Source organism: Athene cunicularia, assembly GCF_003259725.1.
Source record: "Athene cunicularia isolate RWA chromosome 11 unlocalized genomic scaffold, athCun1 chr11_part2, whole genome shotgun sequence".
Classification (NCBI taxonomy): Eukaryota; Metazoa; Chordata; class Aves; order Strigiformes; family Strigidae; genus Athene; species Athene cunicularia.
This window is the reverse complement of record NW_020799114.1, coordinates 2,160,865-2,184,090: the sequence shown is the minus strand read 5'-3', so window position 1 is coordinate 2,184,090 and position 23,226 is coordinate 2,160,865. Positions and strand designations below refer to the sequence as shown.

Below are 23,226 nucleotides of genomic sequence, written 5' to 3'. Positions count from 1 at the left end.
GGTTTTTTTCATACAGCTCCATTCTGGCATTCTGCTTTGCCTGTTGTCCTGGTTTCAGCTGGGACAGAGTTAATTCATTAGTAAATGCCAAAGTGATGGAGACCTTGATTAGTCTGAGTCTCTGATGTTTGTTTTCCAGGACCTCATTAATTTCTGATACAAAGAAGTTTTGAGTTTTGCACCTAAATATAGAATCTAGTTATACCAAGTAAACTCGTCTCTAAACCTGTAAATCCACTAAATAAATGTTTCATTGGTACTGAAGACAGTGGATGTTTTTAGTCTTAAGATTCCATGAAGAAAACTTTAAGACTGAAAAGATCAACTAGAGGGAGTTATTTTATTTAAGTGAACATGTTTATCAGCAGAACTTCTTATCATTTGAGGGAGCTGTGTTTGCTATTCATGTAGTTTTGCCATCAGTGATGAATGGCAGTGTAGGACCAGGTATTTTCTTAATTTTTTGTTTCCTAGGAATCATCTAAACCCATAACTGTCCTTTCTATCAGTGTTTTAGCTAGAGCATATCACTGAGATCTTTCCTTTTTCCTATGCACAATTCATTTCTTTTGTGCAATAGTTGCTGAAATGGTTACTTGCTGGCTGTAAGTGTTACGGGATTTTCAGATGTGAACCTCCTATAAATAACCAGTCTTCCAGTGATTTGAAAACTTTTTTTTTTAAAGAAACATAATCTTTTATTGCATTCCTGTAGTAGAAATGGGAAGAAATGATGGAAAAAAGACACCAAAATCCCAATGTGTCTTGTTTTTCAGCTTTTTATAGGTAGGCAAACATATGTGCTTGCCTAGATTAATAAAAAAGCTCACAACAGTAGCAAGAATATGTTTTAGAAGGCTCAATCTGGCAAGAACCAGACTGAGGAATGGGCTTTTTTGGTAAGCAACCTTCAGCTATCCCAAAACAGTGATCTGTTTTTGAAGGTTGGGGTCTAGAGGAAAGTTCTCTTATGGGCTGCTAGAAGAGTAATTCTTGGTGATAAGTAAAATCAGCAGAGGACGTGATATGAATTGAACCATGGTTGGAAACTATGCTTGAGAAATTTTGGAAGAAACTGAAGGAAAACCTATTACATTTTAATCTTTTTAAAAAATTTTTTATTTCCTGCCCTGGCAGTTGAACGTTACATGGGAACTCTTAGTTATGGGCTAAAATGGTCTTTAAATGGAATGGAAGGGAGCAGAGAAAGAAGCTGGTTTCATTATTAATACTAATTCTATTATTACATTTTACATGGCAAGCATCTTACAGAAAAAGGCATGAAAAATAGAAATGCAGGACTTTCAGGCTCAAAAGCTGCATGGCCTCGATCATCAAGACTTTGAAGAGAGAATGCTAGAGGAAAAATGGTAGAGAGGGAAGGGGAAAAAGGAACAAAAAGCCCAAACAAAGAGGCAAGATTGGGGTCAGTGGGATACCACTGCAAGGGTCCGTGCTGCTGCTGAGGAAGCCTGGGTTTGTGTAACGCTGCTGTAGGGAGGGATGGAGGACGTGCGTATGGGCACCATGTGCTTTGGGTGGGTAGGAGGCAGCTGTCTGTCCCTTCGCTCATCTCATCAAATCCCGCAGGTTTGTGTCTCTCACTGAAAGCTTTATAGAGCTTTAAGGAAAATAAATGGTTGGTCAGATAGACTGTGGTTCTGTATTCACAACCAATGCCAAGAGTTCACACTTCATTTTAAACATCCGAACAAAGTACTTTTCCTTCCGGTGTTTCCAAGATCATTTAAAATTAAAACTAAGAAATGCATTTGTATCTCTGTCTGAGGGTGTTGGGGAACACTTTCTTATTCTGAAAGTGGTGGGAGTAGTGAGAGAAGGGGCTCGCTCATGCTTGCCTTTTAATTTAGGCAAGTTGTCTTCACCAGGGTCCCCGTGCGATGTGGTAAACGGTGACCTTCGAGGCAACAAGGTTTGGGACACGAAAGCTTATAAAGATCAGGCCAGGTCACAAAACATGCTCGAGAGCATTGGCAGCTTTGAAGCCTTCAGAGATACATCTCAAAGATATTCTCAACCATCTTACAGATATTTCCTAAAGTATTCTGATTTTTCTTAAGAAACGTTTTTCACTAGGTTTTTCTATTTGGGGAAAGCGTGTCTCCGTGGTTGGAATTGCCAGCTGAAGGAGCAGAAGCAGTGAGCGAGCTGCTCTGTTGCAGCTCTGCAGTTGCTTACGCTCGCAGCGGAGATATTGTGCAAGGTGAAGTGCGGGCTCCGGCGCCGTGAGAGCCAAAGGGCTTGTCACTCTCACGACAACTTTTTACCACTGACAGCAAGCAGTAGTAGATGACCGAATGTACTTTTTCTAAATACTCCACTGAATTATTTTTAAAAAACCCCAACATTTTTTGGTCTGCTTGTTAATCTTAAAGGCACTCTTTTTTAGGATTTCAACCTTGACTTCAACTCTCGCTGGCCTGAGTTAGCTTGAGCAACACTCCGTGTCAGATACTCTGTGCTTTTTGTGCTGAAGTTAAGGGGAAGGGTGCTTAAGGTTGTTCTGTATGTGTGTAAGAGCATGAATTAATCCGTTTTGTTAGAAGTGAAGTTTATTATTTTTCAGCTTAACCATATTCTGTTACCTGGTTGGACCAGCAAGGCAGGATGTTAGAGAAGCCCAGTGGAATTGGGGACAGTGGTTCATTTTCAGGGCAGATTGAATTTTTTTTTTTGGTACAACTCTTCTATTTTAAGGTCGAGGGCAGGTAAGAATTCCAAAGTGAAAGTGTTGGTCTGGAACTCAAGTGAGCAGCCAAAGAAAAGCCATGTATTTGTACCTGCCCCGTTGTGAAAGGCTCCGCTACCCAACTGCTCCACAAATCCCATGGTATGGAAGGTTGTTGATCCCTTGACGTCTTTCATTTTTGCAGCCTTGCTATAGCTTGCTATAAAACTTGTGACACAAACAGAACAAAACTATTAGATGAGGCTGATTGAAGTTACAGGGTGAAACTAAATCCTGCTTTTATCTGGGGAAGCATGGTCATACTGATTAGAGAGTGTGTTCAATCCACTTAAATCCACTCTGTGGACTCTGTCCTTTATTGTGTTTGTTTGTATCTGTCTGTCTTTCTGTCAACATGTATTCTGTGATAATTTCTTCCCATGGGACCTTTCTCCCCTGTGTTAAAGGAAATGGGGATATCTGTATTTATAAGGCACTGTGCATACTGTGGAAGAAAAGTTTTGCAAATGCGAGGAGAGTCCAAGGACTATAATCGAACTTGCCACTCGAGCTGGGCTTTTTCTGAACAAAATATTTATCAGTACTGCTGTTTGTGAGAAGTAGAAAGGGTGACATCAGTCATAGTTCTTCAGCATAACAAACTTCTGGCATATTTTTAAACTAAGAACTGTAGTAAATTTATCATAATCTTCAGTATGCTTAGAGAAAATGTAATTTATGGCTGTTTTTAATGTCAGTTCAGTTGGATTTTCTTATCTGGATGTGCCTGAGATTCATGATAAATTGTGTTATCTTATGAATACAGTGTGATTAGTTAAGTGATATCTTTAGTAAACTGCAGGTCATCGTCCTGTCCCGTTTGACACAGGTGTTCAGACATACAAAGTGGGATCAATGTTCCAGGCTGAGCCTGAGATTGGGTTGATCCTCTCTTTGGCTCAGCAGATTAAACACGAGGTACTATGCCACTGAGACTACAGAAACAGCTTTATTTCCAAATCCCTTTCCAAATAAAAAGGGGGAGCGTGTGTGTAAAGATGGCAGTTCTCCCCTCCTGCTCTCATCCATTTGTATCTTAATTTCAGAAGCTCTACAGTAATTGCAATAGAAAACAGTCTATGCAAAACAATCATTATTTTCAGTGCTGTATATAAACTCCTCAGATATTAAGAAGAGCTTGTTGCTCGTTACTTCATTTAAAGTTCAGTCAGATGGTTTAATTTAAGACTGGGATCTTTTCCCTGTTCTTGCTTTTGTTCTCATTTGTTTAGTGACTGATTATATAGCCAGTTATGCCACAATAACAAACTAGGCAGTATTTAATGAAATCTAAGACAGCTATTAATGTTAGCAAGTATTAAGTGGAAAATATTAAAAAGTCTTTTTCAGCATGAGATTGTTGTTCTTTTAGTTTTCAAAGTCCAGACGGATTCTTTCATTTTTTTTTAAAAAGTGATTTTTAAACAGGTATTAAGTAGATTGTGCATGGTGAGCAAATGGAGAAAGAGAAGCCTAAAGAAGTAAAATGGTTCTTAGTTTTGAAAAACAGCCTTTTCCTGACTTTCAAGCATCCTAACATGTTTTCTAGCTATAGGAACAATACAAAGGCAGCTCTTGGTAGAGGATAAACATATTAGTATATTCATTTTAGAGCCAGTCACCCGGTTTGCAAAACCCCAAAAGTTTGACATAACACTAGTGGACATGAATCTGTCTTGCTTAGCCACTCACCTTCCATTATTGAACAGGGAGTCCTTGGGGTCTGCACAAGCAGGATATGACCAAGAAGGAAACCTGTATTAATTGTGACTTTTATAATGATGTCTTATCTCTCCAACTTATTAATCTGATTTTTTTAATACTACACAACTGGAAACCAGGCACACTGTATGTAACTGTCACTGCTCTCATCTGGAATTGGGATTGGAGCATGTTTAAGCTTAACTGAGTTGGTTTTAATCTGGGTAGTTGGGGGAAATGGAGCAGCAGCCATCAATCTGTGACCTTGTCAGTGGAACTTCATAGATACCTGGGTTTGTCAGCCCCTGCTGATGCTGGCGTATTGTCCATTTTACCTCTGAAAACTAGCTCAGCTTCATCATTACATCCTGTAAAAACGCTTCCCATCTCTTTGTGAATGAAAGCTGATGTACAAATAGTTTATCCAGCAGGAAGACACAATGGGAAAAGCACATCACCATCTGCATGGAACCAATAGGGAAGTGTAATTCGACAGCAAAAAGTATTTTACGCAAGTATTGCTGGGGTTTTTTATTGTAGGCAGGATGGTAAGGTAGATTATCACTAGGAATCTAATAGGTTTGGTATAACATATAACAGAATTATTTGGTCTCCTCCACACTGTGTGCTATAAAAGGCTGTGCTGTAACTTTGGAGTGCGATGGAAGGTGTTCAGCTGAGAACATACAATAAACCAGGGGAGCTGGTAGTGTTCCGAGTTTTAGGCTTCTTTGTCGTAAAACAGTTTGTATACGAGGATGATGGGCTTGTTCAGTCACTCACAGTCGTTCTGAAGTTTGTTGTTCAGAAATAAATGAACAAATGGACATTTAAGACCTGCAGGTAATCAGTGGCACAGACTGTGATGTGGTTCCGACAGTGTGTATCACATAGTTCCAAAACAAATACTGTAGGATGAGATAATTTCTCTTACTCCTGTAAAAACAAAATGTAGCATCCTTTTACAGTGTGATGCTGACTGTATCTCAGAACACCCAAGATCCCTATAAAATCCTGACAACACCCCTGAAGGTCATTTATGGAGGTCACTCCTTTTGCCTCCCACACTCCCTAGAGATGTTCTGGTCTACCCACTCCTTCATGGCCACCCACCCGCAGATCAGCTGAGAAATCATACTTTGTTAAGAAACCTTTGTTAAGAATGTAATTTTTGTTCTTTGTTCTCTTTCCTTCACTTCAAAGATGTCTTTTGTTCGGTGCAGCTCAAATACCATGGTTTAAAAATCATCAGTTTTAATTTCTCTGTGCTGAATATGTATATTTTAGCTGAATTTAAACAATGAGATTGGGGACTTGTCATCGTTTACATACATGTATTTATTCTCATTGGTGTTTCAAGAAGTAAATTAAAATTAGTCTGATCACCACAGCGTGTTTAAGCAAGCACTTTTAGGCGGATCAAGTGTTCTTTGGTTTTTGATGCCTACAGGGGACTTACCTGCATCTGACTGGTGAAGACTATCTGTTTAAATTAAGTGTTAATTAGCAGTAATTCTTAAATCTGTACCTTCATATACAAGAGGGATATAAACATTACTGTAATAAATTGTCAAAAGCTGAATGCCTTTGGCTGTGAGAAGGAGCAACGTGGATCTGTGTCTGTTCATGTAACAGTCGAAGCGTTACCCAGTGATGCTGTTGTGCGTGACTGACATTATCACCCTCTTGGTGTAACCTACACACTCTCTCCCACTTTGTCATAATCATTAACAGAATTATGAATCACATCAGGCAAAATGTAGTGACCTTCTCGTTTGGGAATCATTCCATATGTGTACCATGTCCTCTCGGAAACCCACATGATTGAAAGCAACTGTTACCCATAGACCAGTTCTCTGGTGTTTCTTTTTAACGGCCCTTGGTTTGGCATCTGTTTTCAGTTAGACGGTGGGTAATGCATTTCTGCCTGGGGTTGTTTACAAGCTGTGCTCTCCCTCGCTTTCCCCACAGGTGTTGCAGGGCGCTCAGCTGATAGCTGTTGCTTCTGCTGAGCCTGCGTCGGGGGGTGTTGACGGATCCCCGCTCAAGGGAGTGATATCCAAGTCCAGTATGTGCAGCTGACACCAGTGACAGATCACTCTGCCACTAATCAAGTATGTATATATATCTTTTTGCCATTTGAGTGTACTTAACTTGATTGGAACATCTGTCAGATGAACTGTGTATCTATCCACAAATACTGCAGTCCCAATGAGTTTATGAATTTGTTTCCAAACTGTAAAAACCCCCACACCAAAACATCTACAATAAGAAACACCATTTTGTTAAAGGTATAAATGGTCTTTGATTATTCCCACTTCTCTGTTCTTGCTCAGTGCCTCCAGAGAGTAGTTATTTTGGTCATCATTGTTTTTCTGTGTCCTTGAAGGCTGAGTGCCATGTTGAAGGACAGGGCAAAAAGCTCGCTTGGAGTCTATCCAAAAGTATTTTTCAGACTGAGGCTTCTTTTAAAAATGCTATTCCCTTTCTAACAGCAGTTTTCCAGTTATTTTGATCAACAGCCTGGATTTCCCGCAGGAGTCACAATGTTAGCAATTGTAAGTGAACACTTGATCCTCTCAGCTACGGTGGAGGAATTATCTTTTTGTTTTTTCCTTTTCAAAGCAGTTTGGACAGCCACGTACCTTAGTCTAGAAAAAGTTTCTCATCGTCTTGAAGCTGTGACTGGTGACAACAACACAAGACTGTTGACAGAGAACGTTTGACAGAAGTTTTTCTGAAGAGGGTTACACGTTCTTCCACGAACCCCACTGTAGTGGGCTCCTTTTCTAGAGAATGCCAAGTGGCTGTGAAAAATAAGCTGTCACTTGCTAGCCAAACTATAATGATATCCTTAGCAGCCAATATTAGAGTGGAATTTTGTCTGATACACACCAGTTTTGTAGAGAATTCTGACCTGCACGAGCATTTTGCATCGTGAGTCTTTTGAGGGGGAGAAAAAAAATTCCAGATGTGAATTAAGGGAATCTTGTCCAAACTTTGTGTGAACAAAACTCAAGTACTTAGTGCTTCTTCCATGAGCAAAGCGATCTGCGGATATGTGAAGTTAGAGCACATCAATTGCCCCGGTGGCGAAGAGGCCCTGGGACAGAAGGTGGGGCTGCTTTGCGTGTTGTTGGCTGGTGCTGGTGGGGAGGCTGGAGCTCTGAACTCTTTGAGTTGCTCCCGTCCACGCTGGCTCCTCACCTGGGTGCTACAAAAGTGCTTTTCAGAAAAAGGACACTCCCTGCCAAAAAGGACCAGACTACCTGGCATGTGAGTGTGCTGTAAGATTACGTTTGAGTTCTCTGCACGCTGATCTTCCTGTGTAGATGAGCCCTTAATAGTTGTTTTTCCCTCTCTGCTAGATTTGTGTCTGCACTAAATTCAATATTTCATTCGTAGTCACTTGTAATAACGCGCTGGGCAATAAGAACATTGCTACGGGGATTGTGCTGTAATTACTTCTTGTAAATCCTCAAGTACTGGTGGTCCCAAGCAATTAATAAAGCATATAGGCATCAGGTTGTGAGAGGTGTTCTTGTGCTGCTGTCCTCACTCCAGGCCTGAGAAATTCTTAAATTTGCCTCCCACAGACTTTCTCCCGGGTCTGTTCTTCGTGGCTGTCCTCCCTTCTCAGGTAGCACCTCTAACGGGCAGGAGGTTCTGCAGTTTGGTTATAAACATCAGCATCCATCTCCCACACGACTGGCAGCTACCAGAGGAGTTACTTTCCTCTCAGGGACACTTTGCACCGTGTTAGGTTTTAATATTGTGGTTAACCACAGAGATTTATACAAAGCTGAAGAGAAGCAGAAAAGGAATGTGAAATAAGAAGAGTATGAAAGGAAAAACAGACAAGACTAAAAATAAGTTTGCCATAAATATTTCCTCAGTTTACACAAACTAAAAAGCTAAGGATCTGTTAATGAATTGGAGAAACCAACTTGGTATTTGTATTACTCTGAGTTATATGGATAGTTCAGTAGCTTTTTTTTTTTTTTTTTTTTTTTTTGAAATTATGGAATAGTCCTGCATCATTTTAGAAAGATCTATCTGAAGAAAAAAGTTTTATCTCAAGAGAAAACCCTCTCAGTGAGGCTGTAGCAACATTTTCATCCGTTTTCATATGGTTGTTGGTCAAGGTACTGAGATGTTCTCAATGATTTTGTGTCTATTTATCAATCAGAGCTTACAAAAGTGGAGTTTATTATCCCCCTGGGCTGGATGCTATGCCCTACACAAATTCCATGTTTGAAACACCACAAGTATGAATCTATTTAATGTCTGAAAACAAGATACCAGTTTTCTGAGCTTTTTTTTTTTCTTGAGAGCCCTGCCTTTGGGAGCAGTTGCACATGCAAAGCTGAAGGTAGGAGTGAGGCTGTTCGAAATGAATCCCTTCTCTGACTTCAGCTGGAGCAGACGGCAGTGTGCACTTCAACTTGATGTTTTCAGGGTATTCGTGGGAGATTTTGTATTTGCAAATCAGTTGTAGCCAGAAGTATTAATAGCTTGGATTCTGACAGTTTCGTAGTGACCCTAAACCACATGTGAAAACACAAGCTATTAGTGTATTAACAGTGTTTGGCTGCCATAAAGTTACAAATGCCCGTATGGAGGGAGGTGTTGTTAGAATCAGGTGCATTTGGCTTCTTTTCACGTCTCGATAGCATTCTTACAGCACCTTGCAAAATTTAGAAATACAGAATGTGATGATGACAAAGTATATTCAGATTAATTCTACGCTCAAATTCATATGCTGGTGGTAAATTTTATTAGATTCGGGGGGGAAAAAAAAATAAATCAAATCTAAAGTGTGCTTCTAATCTCAAATCCAAATCCAAAAATCCAAATCTAAAGTGTGCTTCTCATCCCTTTGGGCAGTCTTCTGCTTCTGGTCTGAATGTTGAAGAAATATTCAGCATTGCCGTGGTCGCTATTATTTGATAAATTATCTCACTTCAAAACAGTTTTCCTCAAGCAGGAAAGAAAACTTTGATGTTCGCTTGAAAAAATAGCTGCTATCAAATTTGCAATACGATAGACCTATTCACCACTTTGGCACTAATGTATTGAACATTTAAGTAAACTCCAAATTACTGATAAATTTGAACAAGAAAACAATCTTATAGCTGTGTGCAAGTACTGGCAACAAGGCACAGAAATGAAGAGAAATAATTTGACAACCAAACCTTAATTTAGGAGCAATGTTTTATCATTTTGAACTTGTGGTATTTTCATTTGAATAAATAAGTGGCGACTCTATAGTAAAACCTAAAGGATGGGGAATCCAGTTGAGTATCCATCCTTGAGTCTTTGTGGATCATCTTGCAGATGTGAGGCCGAGAGCATAAAGCGGAGATTCGAGTCAGAGGGGTTTTTTCGTAACAGAAGTACTGCCACAGAAATAATTCCCGATCTGGAGTGTTACGTAAAGCAGCTATTAGATGTATTTATGGAGGGAAAATCCATCAAGGGCAGATCTCTGGAATCTGTGGGAGAGTACAGGAAAACATCGTTAAACGCTTGCTGTTTTCTTGCAGTTTATCTCTGTTTGTGATACTGGCTGCTATCAGGGGAAGGCTTATTGGGTGTGATGGACTTTATCCAAGCCAATACAGCTGTTCTTAACTGCTATTCATCTTATAGCTCTAAAGATGGAGCTTGTTTCGTAGTCTAGTTTTCTTCACTCCGACTAACTTGGCTAAAAAGACAGTTTGCGATGGGGTGACCTTTCACAGCGTTGTCAGACTGCTGGTAGGCAGTACTGGAATTTTTAAGGCCACTTCCTTTGAAAGCTTAAGTTAGTTGTGTTTGCTTCAGATTTCTGTCTCGGAGGACTGGTTTTGCTTAGAAAGTGAGTCGAATCAGGCCTGTGGGAAGAATTTCAGTTGAGGAAGACGTTCGCTGTAGTAGCGCTATTCTCATTTTACACAAAATAGAGAAAGGCTACGGTGGGTAAAGTCAGCAGTTTTATCCTACACCAGCTGGGGAAATTCCAAGCACAGGGCAAACAGGTAATTTCACCCTCTTACCTACAGTAGTTCTGTCACTCCGGGACTTCCTACTGTCTCTTCTACGATCACTCTTGGTGGCTTTTCCTTCCATAAGGCTGTTGGTACACGCAGCATTCCGGGACTGGTCCTTCCACAGCTTCAGCACGTGTTGTGCCAGACACGGGGTTTATTTTGTTTCTTTTTAGAGCTGGTTCTTTTTTGGGAAGAGAGGGGAATAATTGTTTCTGTGTGCTCTCTTCATGCCATTTGTGATTTTTTAGATCCTTATCACGATTTCATTATTTTAGCCTTCACTTTCTAGCCTGAAGGGTGTTAGTCTGCTTAGTCTTCATGTGAACTCTTTATGTTATTTTTGGTGCTTTTGTAAATGTATTCCCATTTCAGCACTCCCATAGACCTCATACCCAGGCACGTTTTGCACTGGTGTCTACAAAAAATTTATATTGCAGAATCACAGAATCAACTAGGTTGGAAAGGACCTTGAAGATCATCTAGTCCAACCATTAGAATATAGAATAATACATATAAAACCAAAACATCCACATTCCCTTGGCTACACCAATGGAAAGCACTTTTGTATTGATTTACTGATTTCATGTTTCCTTTTGCAGGCACTGACACCCTTCAATCAGCAATCCAGCCAGAAATGCAGATAGAACACGGAGCAATCCAAATTCAATAAAAGAATTGCAAGAAGCTGGATCAACTGGATGTCAGTGAGCCACAGTCAGAAGTTAAGTGCTGTAGTCTTCGTGCAACAACAGGAGAATGGAAATGCCTGTTAGACTAATGGTCACACCTCAAACATATCCTGCACACAGCAGAGTTCTGATGATCTGCTGCTCCTCACCTGGAATAAATCAGACCCACTTACTTAAAACGTCACAACATCAGTTGAGGATCTGGCCTCAGAAAAAATAAATGGCCTGTCCTTAGGTACACGTAAAGAGGGGGAAAAAAAAAAATCAGAAAGAGGGAACGTAATCTAATGAATCAAAACCATGAGACTAAATTAATGTTTCATCCTGTTCATTTCTTCTGTGAAATACTCCATTTGAATGTCTGCAGATACCTTAGGAGGTGTATTGCTGCTTTGCAATACTTGCTTACCACGTATAGAAGATCAAGAGCTCAAATATTTTTCACTGTTTAAACAGCTTTTTTTATTTGCTATGGTGTTTATAACAAAAATGGAAAATATTTAAAAGGAATATCCCATAACTGCAAGTATTAGCCTTTTGCTGGTGTTTTCTGTTCAGTGTCATGAAAACTGTATTTGCAGAAGACTAACAATTTTGTTTGTACTGTTGCTTAACTACTTTTCTAGGGGAAAATGCTTTTAAATGCTGTAATTATGCATTTCTAATGAAAAATAAATGTGTATTTATGAATAGTGCAGCTCTAGTTGCTCTCTGCTTTAGGAATGAACGTGGTTTGACTGGACTGTGCTGTAAGAGTGTAGTTCTGGCGTATCTGAAGACAGATGCTATCTGGCAAGCTCTGCTGTCACACTGAGAAGTAAGATTAAGTCTATAAGGAAGATATTAATCTTAGATCATGTTATTATCTAAATTTCCAGTGCAAGAAAAATGTGATAGTTAAGCTTCTGAGTCTGCAAATCCTACTTTATACAATGAATTTATGAAATAATTTTTTCTAAAATGTGAACAGTTCTTCTGAGCTCTTTCCCTTATTAGTTCTTCTGCCTCCTTTGTCTAGCCATTCGTGGCAATACCTCGCTTTGGGACTCATCCATAAAAAGCTGGGCTGCAAAAGTGCAATTCCTGTCTTGATACCCAACCTGAACAGCAAGGTGAAATCCTCTCTCCACTGAAATTTATGGGAAATTTGGTGCTGATTTCAAGAAAGCTATGGCTTCATATTTACTAAGCTTGAGTGGAATGATACATGTTTGCTATCACCCGATTACCTTAATGGTGCACTTTTTAGGGAAATACAGTTTACTGGGGGAGGTGTTGCTTTGTATTTGTTTTTCATCTGGCTTGCTATGGTTGTTGTCGATATATGGCTCATAATGCATTTAATGTATTAATGAACGAGGCACAGCCACAACTTCTACATGGTTGAATTCAGAATAACTTTTTTCTGTTTTATGAAAGGAAGGGTTAAGCACACCCAATTTCTGGGAATTTTGTCCCTGGTAAGTATTACACTTTATGTAAATTCCTACTTCTCTTTAGGATATTTCTTGACGCACAAGTACAATGCAAACTGAACCACAGCTTATTGAACACAATGTTTGCAACAGGCCAAGAATTTGGCTACTCTTCAGTTTCCTTTTAAGAGTGTTTCTCAGACTGGGTGATGTTTGAAGAGCTTGGCATCCAAATAGAAGCCTAAAAATATAGCAAGGCCTGTACATTTTAGCATGGCTGTTAATAATAATTTATCACTTGGAAATGACAGTGAGAAAGCTGGGATGGCAAAGCTGCTGCGTGCTACCACATACCACTCTCTTGTTCTATTCATGTTGGCCACGGCAGCTCTCTTGTCATCTTCAGAAAGTTTCCTTCTGTGTACTGGGCATCTTCTGCTTTTGAGGGGAACACACGTGCATTTAAACTGTAGGTATCTTGTCTTGGTTCATGGTGCAATTAAGAATTCTGTTCTCTTTGCATTTTTCAGCTCAGGTACAAGATGAAATTGAGTTCAGGAGAGGTTTCCTTTAGCCACGAGACTGCTGCATGCTCAAGTCTCTTCTGCTAAAAGTGCTTGTAAAGGTGTATCAAGCAGTGAAGTAGCGTTCGCTAGACTTTGAGTGAAATCCACTTCACCAGTGTGGAATGGAGAGTGTGCAAATCAATTGAAATAGGTAAGGAGAGCAGCTTAGTAAGATCCGCCACTGCAATCACATGTTAAGGCGTCATGTTCCTCAAGATGGAATTTTTCTCAGTGTTGTGTCAATGTTTACATTAGTCTAAGCTCTGTCACATTATGTTTATGCTTCAAAAAGAGACTTCAACATTGAACCAGGTATCCTATGAGTAATCCCTGTCCCTGTTCCCTTTCTGTAGATTTTATGTCCTTGGAAGATTTATGTCCCTGTCCAGGGAGGAAGTGTCTTCTCTTCAAGGATGTTTTATGTATTTTCTGGACATCGCAGGGTGTGTCACGTACAAATAATTCCTTAGAAGAGTAATTAAGGAGTGAATTTCCATCTAGGAAATGTTTCTGACTGTGAAGAGTCTGTGAGGTTCTGTGTGAAGAGTATGTCCATGCAGAGGATATTGTAACAATAACACATCAACGTAACAGTAAGAAATCCTAAAAGTATTATAACTCAAGGAATGAAAGTCTTGCAGGGGTACTGAGGGTTGTGCCTGGCTCTGTTCAGGTAGGTTGGTGTTTCACCGTGGATGTGGTTCTGCCCTTGAAGACTCTTTGTGTTCTGTAGGTCAGCTAGAAGTCAGTTCTCATGATGTCTCCTTCTGTTATTCCCAGCCTCTGCCTTTTTAAGAATAAGGTTCTTTTCCCTCAGCAAACCTTCTAACATCCTCATTTTTAACTCTTTTTTCTCCTCATGCTGCTTTTGTCCAAGAGGCAGAGACTGAGAACGTGTGACCAAGAATCTTCAGAGGGACGTTTCTTGTAAGGTTAGACTAGGATCAGCTGCATATTTTATTTGTAATTCATCTCGTGACCTGCAGAATACTGTTTTCATGGATTTGATTTCATTTGTGTAATAATGTTTAGGCATGCAGGCTTTGGGAGAGGAGAGCCTCTGGTTACCTGCTTGTCCCATTGGTTGTTTTTGATATGAAGTTCACTGTAGCCAGGTCCTCCTCGTTTATCTCAATACACTAAAATTCGTGACGTTCTGGCTGCACAAGCAGTACAGTACCATTATCAGTGACCTTTCAGATCATTTAATCTTGAATCCCACCTGAAAGAGCATCCATCTCAGGAGTTCTTAAGGATTTTGTGGTTCTGATGTAAAAAAACCTAATCAAAACGTTACGGTTTGATGGATTGTACAACTAGAAATTGGTCTAAAAAAAAAAGTGAAGGATGTGGGTTACTTAATTTCTGGTTTTCTTTCTTTCATTCCTTGTTAGTTTTACGTATTTTGTCTTGCAAAACAAAACTATAAAAACGAACGCCCTTCTATGACTCAAAACTGGAATGCCTTCACTGGCTGCATTTTTCGGCATCTCAGTATTGACCATTTGCCTGTAAAGCAAGGAACGCTGGCCAAAACGGTGCTCTAGTGCTTGTCTGCGTCATGGAGATCCTGGCGTGCGTACAGGTGTGCTCTGGTGGCCCTGTACTTTATTATCCGCTTCACAGAACTGCTGTGGAGTTTCATGTTGGAAAATACAGTAAGGAAACCAATATCTTTAAAAAAAAAAACCAACCAAACCAAAACAACCAAAATCACTCTAGTGTCTCACTCTGCACAAACTTCTGTTGGCAATCAGTATTCCTTCTGAATTCCTAATTACCTAAGTACTGAAAATTTAGAGCTGTAACTATATTCAAGAAAAACTGTTTCCCATTATCAGAAATAAGAATGTTCCTTTCATTCGCTGCAATCCCAGAGCACTTCTATAAGCTCTGCTGATTTAGATGAGTACTCGGCAGTCAAACCTCATTTCCTTGAATGAAGCTGGGAATAAGAAAGTCATTCAGTTAGAGTGATGTTTGGGATAAACTGAGATTGCTTTTTTTACTGTGCTGGTACAAACAGACATACTCGATTTCTTTGCTAAACAAGGTCTGACATATTTAGAGGTAGGTTTCATACTTCACAAAACCAGAAGTAACTAACCAGGCAGCAAGTGGAGGCAGGAGGAGTCGTGCAGAGCTGAAGGTAGAGCTGAGGTACGTGGGACACAACTGCCCACGTGCAGTTTGGCCAGGGCAAGCAGATAACACTCCTCCTCTTTCAAGAGGTGCCAGGGGATTTTATTTTTAATCAAGTCATGAGCGTGATAAATTGGATGGAACTGGACGAAAACCTATTTTTCCTCGTCTATAACTTCACATGCAAAGTTTAATTCAAGAGTAAATGTCTCCCTTGTTTGCCTTTTTTATACTTACATGAGTTCTACTTTTGAAAGGTTTCTCAGGTTTGTTTCCTATTCAATCTTTCCTTTGCAAAGGAAAAATTGTCTTTTAATGATATTTAAGAAAATTTTATATTTTGGGCAGTAAATTATATTTTAAGATTTTCATTAATCATTATGGGTATTTTTAATCAACCAGGAGGCTGCAAAAAATTCTGTACTTCTTCCAGTCCCTCAGGTTAACCTGTGGTTTTGAATGTCTAGTAAACTATTGAGTTTCATTTCTGTCCATCAGCTTGGGTTGAGCATAAAATTATATGTTACCTAATCTTCCAGTAAATATTTTATTGCAGATTTTTCATACTAGTTAAAGGAAGGTTAATCTGGTTGTGAGACAGATCACTCAAAGCCTGGATGGAAAGCTGAGTTTAGCCTGAGTCTCTCCCTGCTACGCTGTGATGCACCTGTAAGGATGGATTGTTCATTGTCTGTGCCACAGTCTGGACATTTATGGTATTTAATTTGAAAATAATAATAATATCCCTGTTTTCCAGACTTATTCCCTGCTTTCCTTAAGGAATCTTTGGGATTTTTGTTTTCAGGATGCACTGGGGTTTGCTTGCCAGGCTGTTGAGAGCATCATATCAGGATCTGAGAATTGAGCAAGTACACTGAAATCAAAGGGACTTCACTCTTTTGTTATTATCACAGGGAAAACGAATCTCCTGTATGTATATTTAAAATAATTCAATTTTTAATTGATGAACTATATATTCAATTTACCATTGGCTTTCTGAGTAGAGCAAAAAAAGTTTGGGAGCTGGCCAGCACCATTTGACTAGCTGAAAGGTGGACTGCCTGCTTGGGGGGTGTGTGTGCTTATGTATTTATATGTGGCTGTCTTCTTCCTTGAGTTTGCATGAGGTTGTCTCACTTCCTCCTACTTTGGTCCTAGAAGTCACCTTTCCCCTCTTCTTCCTTCCTTTTGATACATTTTTTTTTTTTTTACTCTCCCATTTCTGTAGCATTTATTTTTAATCTCATGATAAACCCAGATCCATTTTAGTGCTTTGATCTTACCAGAGGGGCTTGGCTGGGCACCTCTAATTTAAAAAAAAATATAAATCAGAAACCCTTGGACTGCTGGATTCGGAATTGCATTTAACAGAAGCCAAACAAAACCAAAAAAAAAAAAAAAAAGAGAAGACATTACCTTGTGCACAGGGAAGAAGCTCTGATACTCGGTTTATTTAAGAGCTACAAAAATTGCCACAGTTGGAAATTAAGTGTCTGCCATTAATTAGTAACACTTTCAGTTTAGTAACCAGATTTTCCCCTGCTGTTCCCACCAGGTAGCAAATTAAACCTCCTTTTGCAAGCACCCAGGTGGAATGCACAAGTAGCTGGTGTACTGTGAGCTGCACTGAGAATTCTGCTGACTTCCAGTCCGGGTTAAATAGCCCCTAAACTTGTCATTTGATGCCTTTCCTCCCCAGAATGCCTGTTCCCTTCTCCCCGGTGTCGTAACCCTCCTAGAGCAGCCCTTCTCTGTAATCACTGCTTGGTATGATTTAATCAGACACAAGTGACATGCTCTTTGTAAAGCAGAGTGGGGCTGCGTTCTGCTTCCCATCCCGGCGTGTGTGAAGTGCCGTGCTCTCTCGTTGGGGCCATCTGCCTTGCATAATTGCTCTTATTTAACAGCAATTTTATTGCTCAATCCTACTTCAACTCTCTTAATCCCCCTGCTCTAATGGGCTCCCCGCTCTCTTCAGCAAAACCAGAGGAAAAATAAAAAAGGCAAAATGTTCATAAAAGAGGAGGAGGGAGGAATCAAGGAAAAGCTGAGAAACAATTTGTTGATTTGTTTTGAATCCCTTCCTCCCTTTTCATTCAGGTTACCATTCTGCACTTAAATGTGCAGCCCAGGGAGGTGGTTCACAGTGAGAAGTTCTTCATTTTTTTGAAATACAATAGTGACGAAAATATCCTACTTTTATCCAAGGAACAGCAGCTTTGGAGGTAGGCAGGGGCAAGGTGGAGGGTAGAGATTTGGGGTTTTACTTCATTTTGTTTTTTTTCATTTTATTATTATTGTTTATACCTTACTATGTTTTTAAATAGTTTGTAAGCGTCTTGGAAGGCTTACATCTGGTTTGGGTTCTGCCTGAAATTCCTTTTAGTTTTGTTAAATTGACCATTTTAATGGAACTAGGAGGTTCTCTGGCATGTTCTCAGAATTTTAAAAATATAGTGTATCTCCACACTTTCCACCTCTGACATTTTCATGGAAATTTTCTTATGTGGCAAAAGGCTGATTGCACCTTAGTGTTAGCGAAAATACTTTTCCCCTTTTGTTTTACTTTTTGTAAAAGGTGGAAGGTATTCATCTTTTCTGCCAGAAAATCAATTTTTGTAGGAACGTTCCCATAAGAAACTTTGACCTCTGTGAATGTCTTTGCACGGGTTGACATAGTTTTCCACGCCGATTCCTTTCTTTATGCAAATGCAACACACTTAGGACTGTTAAAACTTCAGAGACAGTAAATGGCTGAACATTTTGAGGAAGGTTGTTTGTGAATTTGCTGTTGTTTTTTCCCTGTGTCATTTCACTGATGGGATTCATGGTACCGAGCTCTCTGTGCCGTACAGAAATGAGCCTGACAGAAGCCTGTGCTTGGACTTGAGCTCCCCTGTGGCTTTTGGCTCCGAGTCCCTCTAAATCTTTGCAGCTTTAATCAGTGTGTAGATTTGGGCAAATAGTGGGTAAGATTTAAAAGCCCTCGATTGCTCTTGGGAAGAAAACACTGGCTAGTGAAGAGCTCTTCAGTTTGGGCAGGGAGGGAATTGCAAGAACCATAAGCCAGTCAAATTCAGGTGGGAAACAAAGCAGAGTGTTTGACAATGTGTGTGAAGGAAGATTAATAACTGAGCAAACTGTCGAGAGAGGTGGATTCCTTGTCTTTAGGTACCTTCTGCTCTTGACTGGCTGCCACTGGCAGGACTATCACCAAATGCAGCCCCACAGTTTGTGATGGTAACGGGAATGTGCCTTGATCTACGGCGGCCTGGCACGCTGTGATAAGGGTGCAGGGATTGTCTTGGGGGATGCCCGTGGTTCCCACGGTCTGCAGCAGCACCAGTCTCACAACAGTACAAGCCCCCAGTCATTAAATCTGTTCCCTGGACTCTTTCAGAGGATTTTGCCTCTCCTTTCCCTGCACAGCACATGCCGTAAAGCACAACCCAATGAAGTATTAAATATCCTAAATTCAAAAGCCATAAAGCTAAAATGTCTAAGTATAAAAGATTAAGGGTTTTGCTCGTGTCCTGGTGTCCTGTGGTGGCAGTGTCCCGTGACATCAGAAATTCTTTTTGAGCCTTTCAGGTAAGCAGCAGGACGCTGAGCCTTGAGATTCTTGTGGTACTGATGGGGCCCCACAAACAGTCAGCAAATGGTGAGCAGGTTCTCCTTCAGTCTTTGCGCAGTGCCAAGGAACTGAGCAGGCCAAACCCTCGTGACAGCAGCAGAGCTTGTTGGTTTTGTTGTCGTGCCGTCTGTAATTCAAGACAGTATCAGTTTCTACCTTGAAACCAGTTTTTTTTCAGGACCATCACTGGCCTGCTTGAAAGCTCATTCTTCTCTGATGAGAAAGTTCTCTTTTTCTGTGTTTATTTGCAATGTTCTGGTGTAGGTCTTGAGTGCTTGTTTCTGTAGTTTATGGGTCTTTTCCAGTCCCATTCTGTATGGTCTCAACTTTAATCAACTGAAAATCTCAAAAAGAGTTTCTGTTTTATGTCTCGAGCACTTTTCCTACTTCCAGATTGCAGCTCTGTGAAAGTGAGATTGCTTTAGCACCCGGAAACACTGACCCCATCACTAGTTTGTTACCCTTGTTCTGGCTTTACTAAAAAGGCTTCAGCTCCCAGTAGAAAAAAATTCCCGAATAAAGTTCGTCAACATGTTGAAAGAAGCCCAAGAGCAACCTCATGTCAAACTGACAAAACAACAGAAGAGAAACAGCAGCTCAGTGGTGTGTGTAGTGTGATTCCTGCCTGCACACCTGCACTACCCTGGGTAGCCCCAGCAGGTACAAGTGAGATTCCCTGGTGAAACAGGTTGGCCCAGGAGTGTCTTCTGCCACTAAAGGGTATTCCTCCACTTTAGGTGTTGGCAATGCCATTAGCACGTGGCTGAAAGCAGATACCCAGGTGGAAATACCAAATGTACAGAGCAGTTGTCTACCACTTGCTTAGATGTTGGGAGGAAGGGTGAGAAGGAGGCTTCATGTTGCATAAGTTAATATTTATTCTATCTGTGGTAATTGGTCGTCTTTATCTTAATAGTGGCATACCAGAGTTTTTATGTGTCAGAGACAAAGCAGGTATCTTCCCAGTTCCTGCTGGGGAAATTCTGGAGTGGTTCGTACCCCAGAGATGGCAACAGCTCCCCCCTCCCCAGTGCAGCCCAAAGTGACCATAGGTTGAAGTCACCAACAGCCCACATCTCATCCTAGGCAGGGTGTACAGCTCTTTAGTTTCCATTCTCTGTGTCCTTTACTTCGTCCAGAGAAATAACACGGTGGCAGGAGAGTCTGGGATGCATCGGAGATGCTGGTTCTGATGAGTACATGGAAGCTGTAGCCTGCAAGTTATTACTAGAATGGCCACACTCATCTGTGCCTGCCAGGTTTGCTCGAAACCTCTGGAGCAGTCTGAGCTGAGCTCTGCTTTTTCTAGTCTTTCTGTTGGGCTGCACAGATCTGAGCACGTCGATGGAGAACGGGCAGTGGCAAGCGTGCCTGGCAGTGAAGGACGTAGGAAGCCTTTGGCTCCGAGCTCAGGTAGCAGTGGCAGCTGTTTCATCCCGCACAACTGTCCGCGGAGGGAGGAACGTGCCTTCTCGGGTGCTTTGCAGCTCCCTGTAAAGCTTGAGTTGGGCTGAAAGTGCATTTTACTGGGTTGTGACCAGTGAACAGAAAAGTGGTAGGTTCTTGGGCACAGATGTTTGTTTGTAGCCAACAGCAAAAGTCTTACTGTTGAACAATGCTTCTGTCCGTAGGTGGTCTGGGAACTGAGGGAGGAGGGGTGGGTTGATAAAGATCATAAGAAAAAGAATTCAGGACAGAAACAATTTAAAAAAAAAAAAAAAAGAAAAAAAGACTTGAAATCCCTAGTCCTTTGAGACCAGTTGGTTTCTAAGGGTCCATAGTTAAAAATATCATAATTAAAAAGATCTTTCTTATTGTATGAAGTTACTAAGGAGGGAGCATCTAAGAATATACTTTTTTTTTTTTTTTCCCTTTTAAAATTCTGCCTTCCCACTTCCTGCTTCTCCACAGTCTTTTGTACCTAAGAGGGTTTTGTGGGTGTTTACTAGACACTTCCAGCAGAAGGAGGGTTAAGTACATGAGAAGGGGGTGGAGAGGGAATCCCAGCTTGGAACTTGAGACTTTCCAGCTGAGAAAGAAAGATTCGGAGATGCAGACGTAATCATACAGCACTGCAATCAACTCCTGTGTCAAAAGAAGTCAGGAAAAGCACATAAATAACTCCACAGCCACACTTAATGTAGTGCAGGACATATATCAGTAGTGCCACCACTTCCTCCAGGGTGAGTATAGAAAAACTTCCTGTCTAAACGCTTGCAAAATGGTTTAAATACTTTGAAATGGCTTGGTAGTAAACTTCAGAAGTTGAGGTAGCTTTGAGCTCAGATTATTTGGTACCAGATCAAATTTTATCTTGTTGCAAGTTTCAGGTTTCCTTGCAAATAGTCTCAAGAAATAAACTGTGGTTGTCTGAAGCATAATCTGTATTGTTTCCTGCTGTAAATTCAAAAGTCCAGAGGGGCTGCCAAGGACTGAAGAGCACACTCATGTAGTGGGAATGCAAATTTGTCTGTGTTCTTCAATACACAAATTTGAGCAGTTCTGTTTTAATGGCTTAACTCCTTCCAGCTAATTGCTTGAGTTGCTCTAGTTCTCTGCCTGCTTCAGTGTGACCTTTTCAGGTAATCCTTGTCTTTGGGATGGGCTTTCCTGAAGCTGTCACTCTGGAGCAGCTTTGAAGCGTCCTCAGTAAATTTGGTGTAGCTCAACATTTTATTTGCTGCCTGTGTAACGTACAACAGCTTCTGGAAGGACCGTGGGGTGTTTGTGGTCAGTCTGCTGGTCTCAAGGATCCAAAGGCTTTTGATTGAGACAGACAGAATGAAGGATGGAAGAGGAAAGAGATGCTGCTGCCTTGCTTCTCGACGGGGTGCTTTCTCCCCTGCTAGGTGGATGGTGATGTGATGTTACAGATGGTGTGTGATTTATTGCGTTATTAATGTTGTTATTACCAGTCTTTATGGAATGGTTCTCGGTTAACGTGCCTGAGTTCATAAAGCGTTTCATGCTGGGCTTTGTGTGTGTGTGTATGTGTTTGTAAAGTGCCTGTTTTCCATTACAAAACTGGGAGATAAACGAAGACGACGGTCACATTTTCCTAACGTAAATTTCTTCCTTTTTCAGTCCTCCTTGGAAACCATAAATTTCAGCAGTGTGTCTGTGTGCTCCAGACATCAAAAAGCCACAGTCAGGCAGGCGGATTTACAAGCCTTCTGTTTTCCTTGGTCAAGTCCTTTGCAGAAGTAAAGATAGACATCCAAATGATAACAGAAAGCTGGGAAGGGAAGCAGAGTTGAAGGAGGAAGCTGTGCAATGTGGGAGGGGAAGGGAAGTCTCCCGGGAGGACTTGTCTCAGCTGATACAGTTCAGGTGGTGGACAGAGATTTTCCTTCTCTTTCTGGCCAATAAACATCTTCTTGTTTTCCTGTTCCTGTACTAAGTGTTTTCAGCCATAAGTATTCAACCTTTTCTTCCTCACAGCTAAGACTCTTGTCCAAATTGTTATCTCATGTCTCAATTAACGCAACATCCTTTTCTCTTGGCCTTGATGAGCACTGACTTTTGCCCAAATCAGATCCATTCAGAAACTTCCTCTCATTTGGCTTTTTCTTCTCTATCCCATCAAATACTTGTCTGTACTGGCGGTCCTTCTTGGCCTGTCCTCATCTTATATCCTGTTTCTCATTTACGATCTGCCCCTTGCACTTGACAGGAACAAAGTTTCACATGCAAACAACCTTCTTGCCCTTTAATCCCTTCCTATGGTGCGTTGTTTTCTGTGCCTGTCATGAAAATCTCGACTGTTTCAGTTGCTGGCATGCTATGACTACTTCCTATTAGGCCTAAACACTATGTAAATATTATTCCTAAATAATGTGTTATTCTTTTGCTCTGTGTTCCCTGTCTTTCTGGGCCTTCTGTCCCTTTGAGGCTTGGGCCACCCTTTCTTCCTTGTGCCACACCTATTTGGAGGATACCGGTATTAATTCATTCATGAGTTTTGCTTGTCACCAGTTCAGTTTTGGTCATAAGCAGTGTTATTTGTCTTTTTTAAAATTTTATTATTATGCTAAGATTAAGCATGATTAGCTTGGAGTTGCCACAGATTAATAAAACCAGGACTCAAGGTTACAGAGGAGAAACCTTCAGTCTGCTCTAAAAACTTCACCATGCCCTGCAGAGCAGATTAAACTCACTGATCTGTTGAAATAAACCCATTCTCACATCTTTAGTCTCCTTGAGTCCTTATCAACGAAATATTTGGGAGGCCACAGATCCATCACCGTAATTGCCTCCCTGGACAGCAGGGTCTCTGCGGATTTCCTGGCATGGGTGTG

The 23,226-nt window shown here is 40.8% G+C and overlaps 1 protein-coding gene and 1 long non-coding RNA gene across 3 annotated transcripts in view; both read left to right on the top strand.

The window, feature by feature from the left end:
- BANP (BTG3 associated nuclear protein) overlaps window positions 1-11,677 on the top strand; it is a 138,331-nt gene extending 126,654 nt beyond the window's left edge. Inside the window, exons 11-12 of the mRNA XM_026857117.1 lie at window positions 6,422-6,565; window positions 11,082-11,677. Of these exons, the coding sequence (XP_026712918.1) occupies window positions 6,422-6,532 (111 nt within the window). The 3' untranslated portion in view covers window positions 6,533-6,565; window positions 11,082-11,677. The remainder of the gene's footprint in view (window positions 1-6,421; window positions 6,566-11,081) is intronic.
- A 2,258-nt stretch (window positions 11,678-13,935) lies between these two features.
- On the top strand, window positions 13,936-17,476 carry LOC113484645. 2 transcript variants are annotated; one of them, XR_003399252.1, is made up of 3 exons: window positions 13,936-14,084; window positions 16,100-16,224; window positions 17,395-17,476. It is a non-coding gene; the product is annotated as an uncharacterized LOC113484645 (long non-coding RNA). The 2 variants fall into 2 exon arrangements; XR_003399251.1 differs by lacking the exon at window positions 13,936-14,084 and adding an exon at window positions 15,927-16,010.
- Window positions 17,477-23,226: the final 5,750 nt, after the last annotated feature.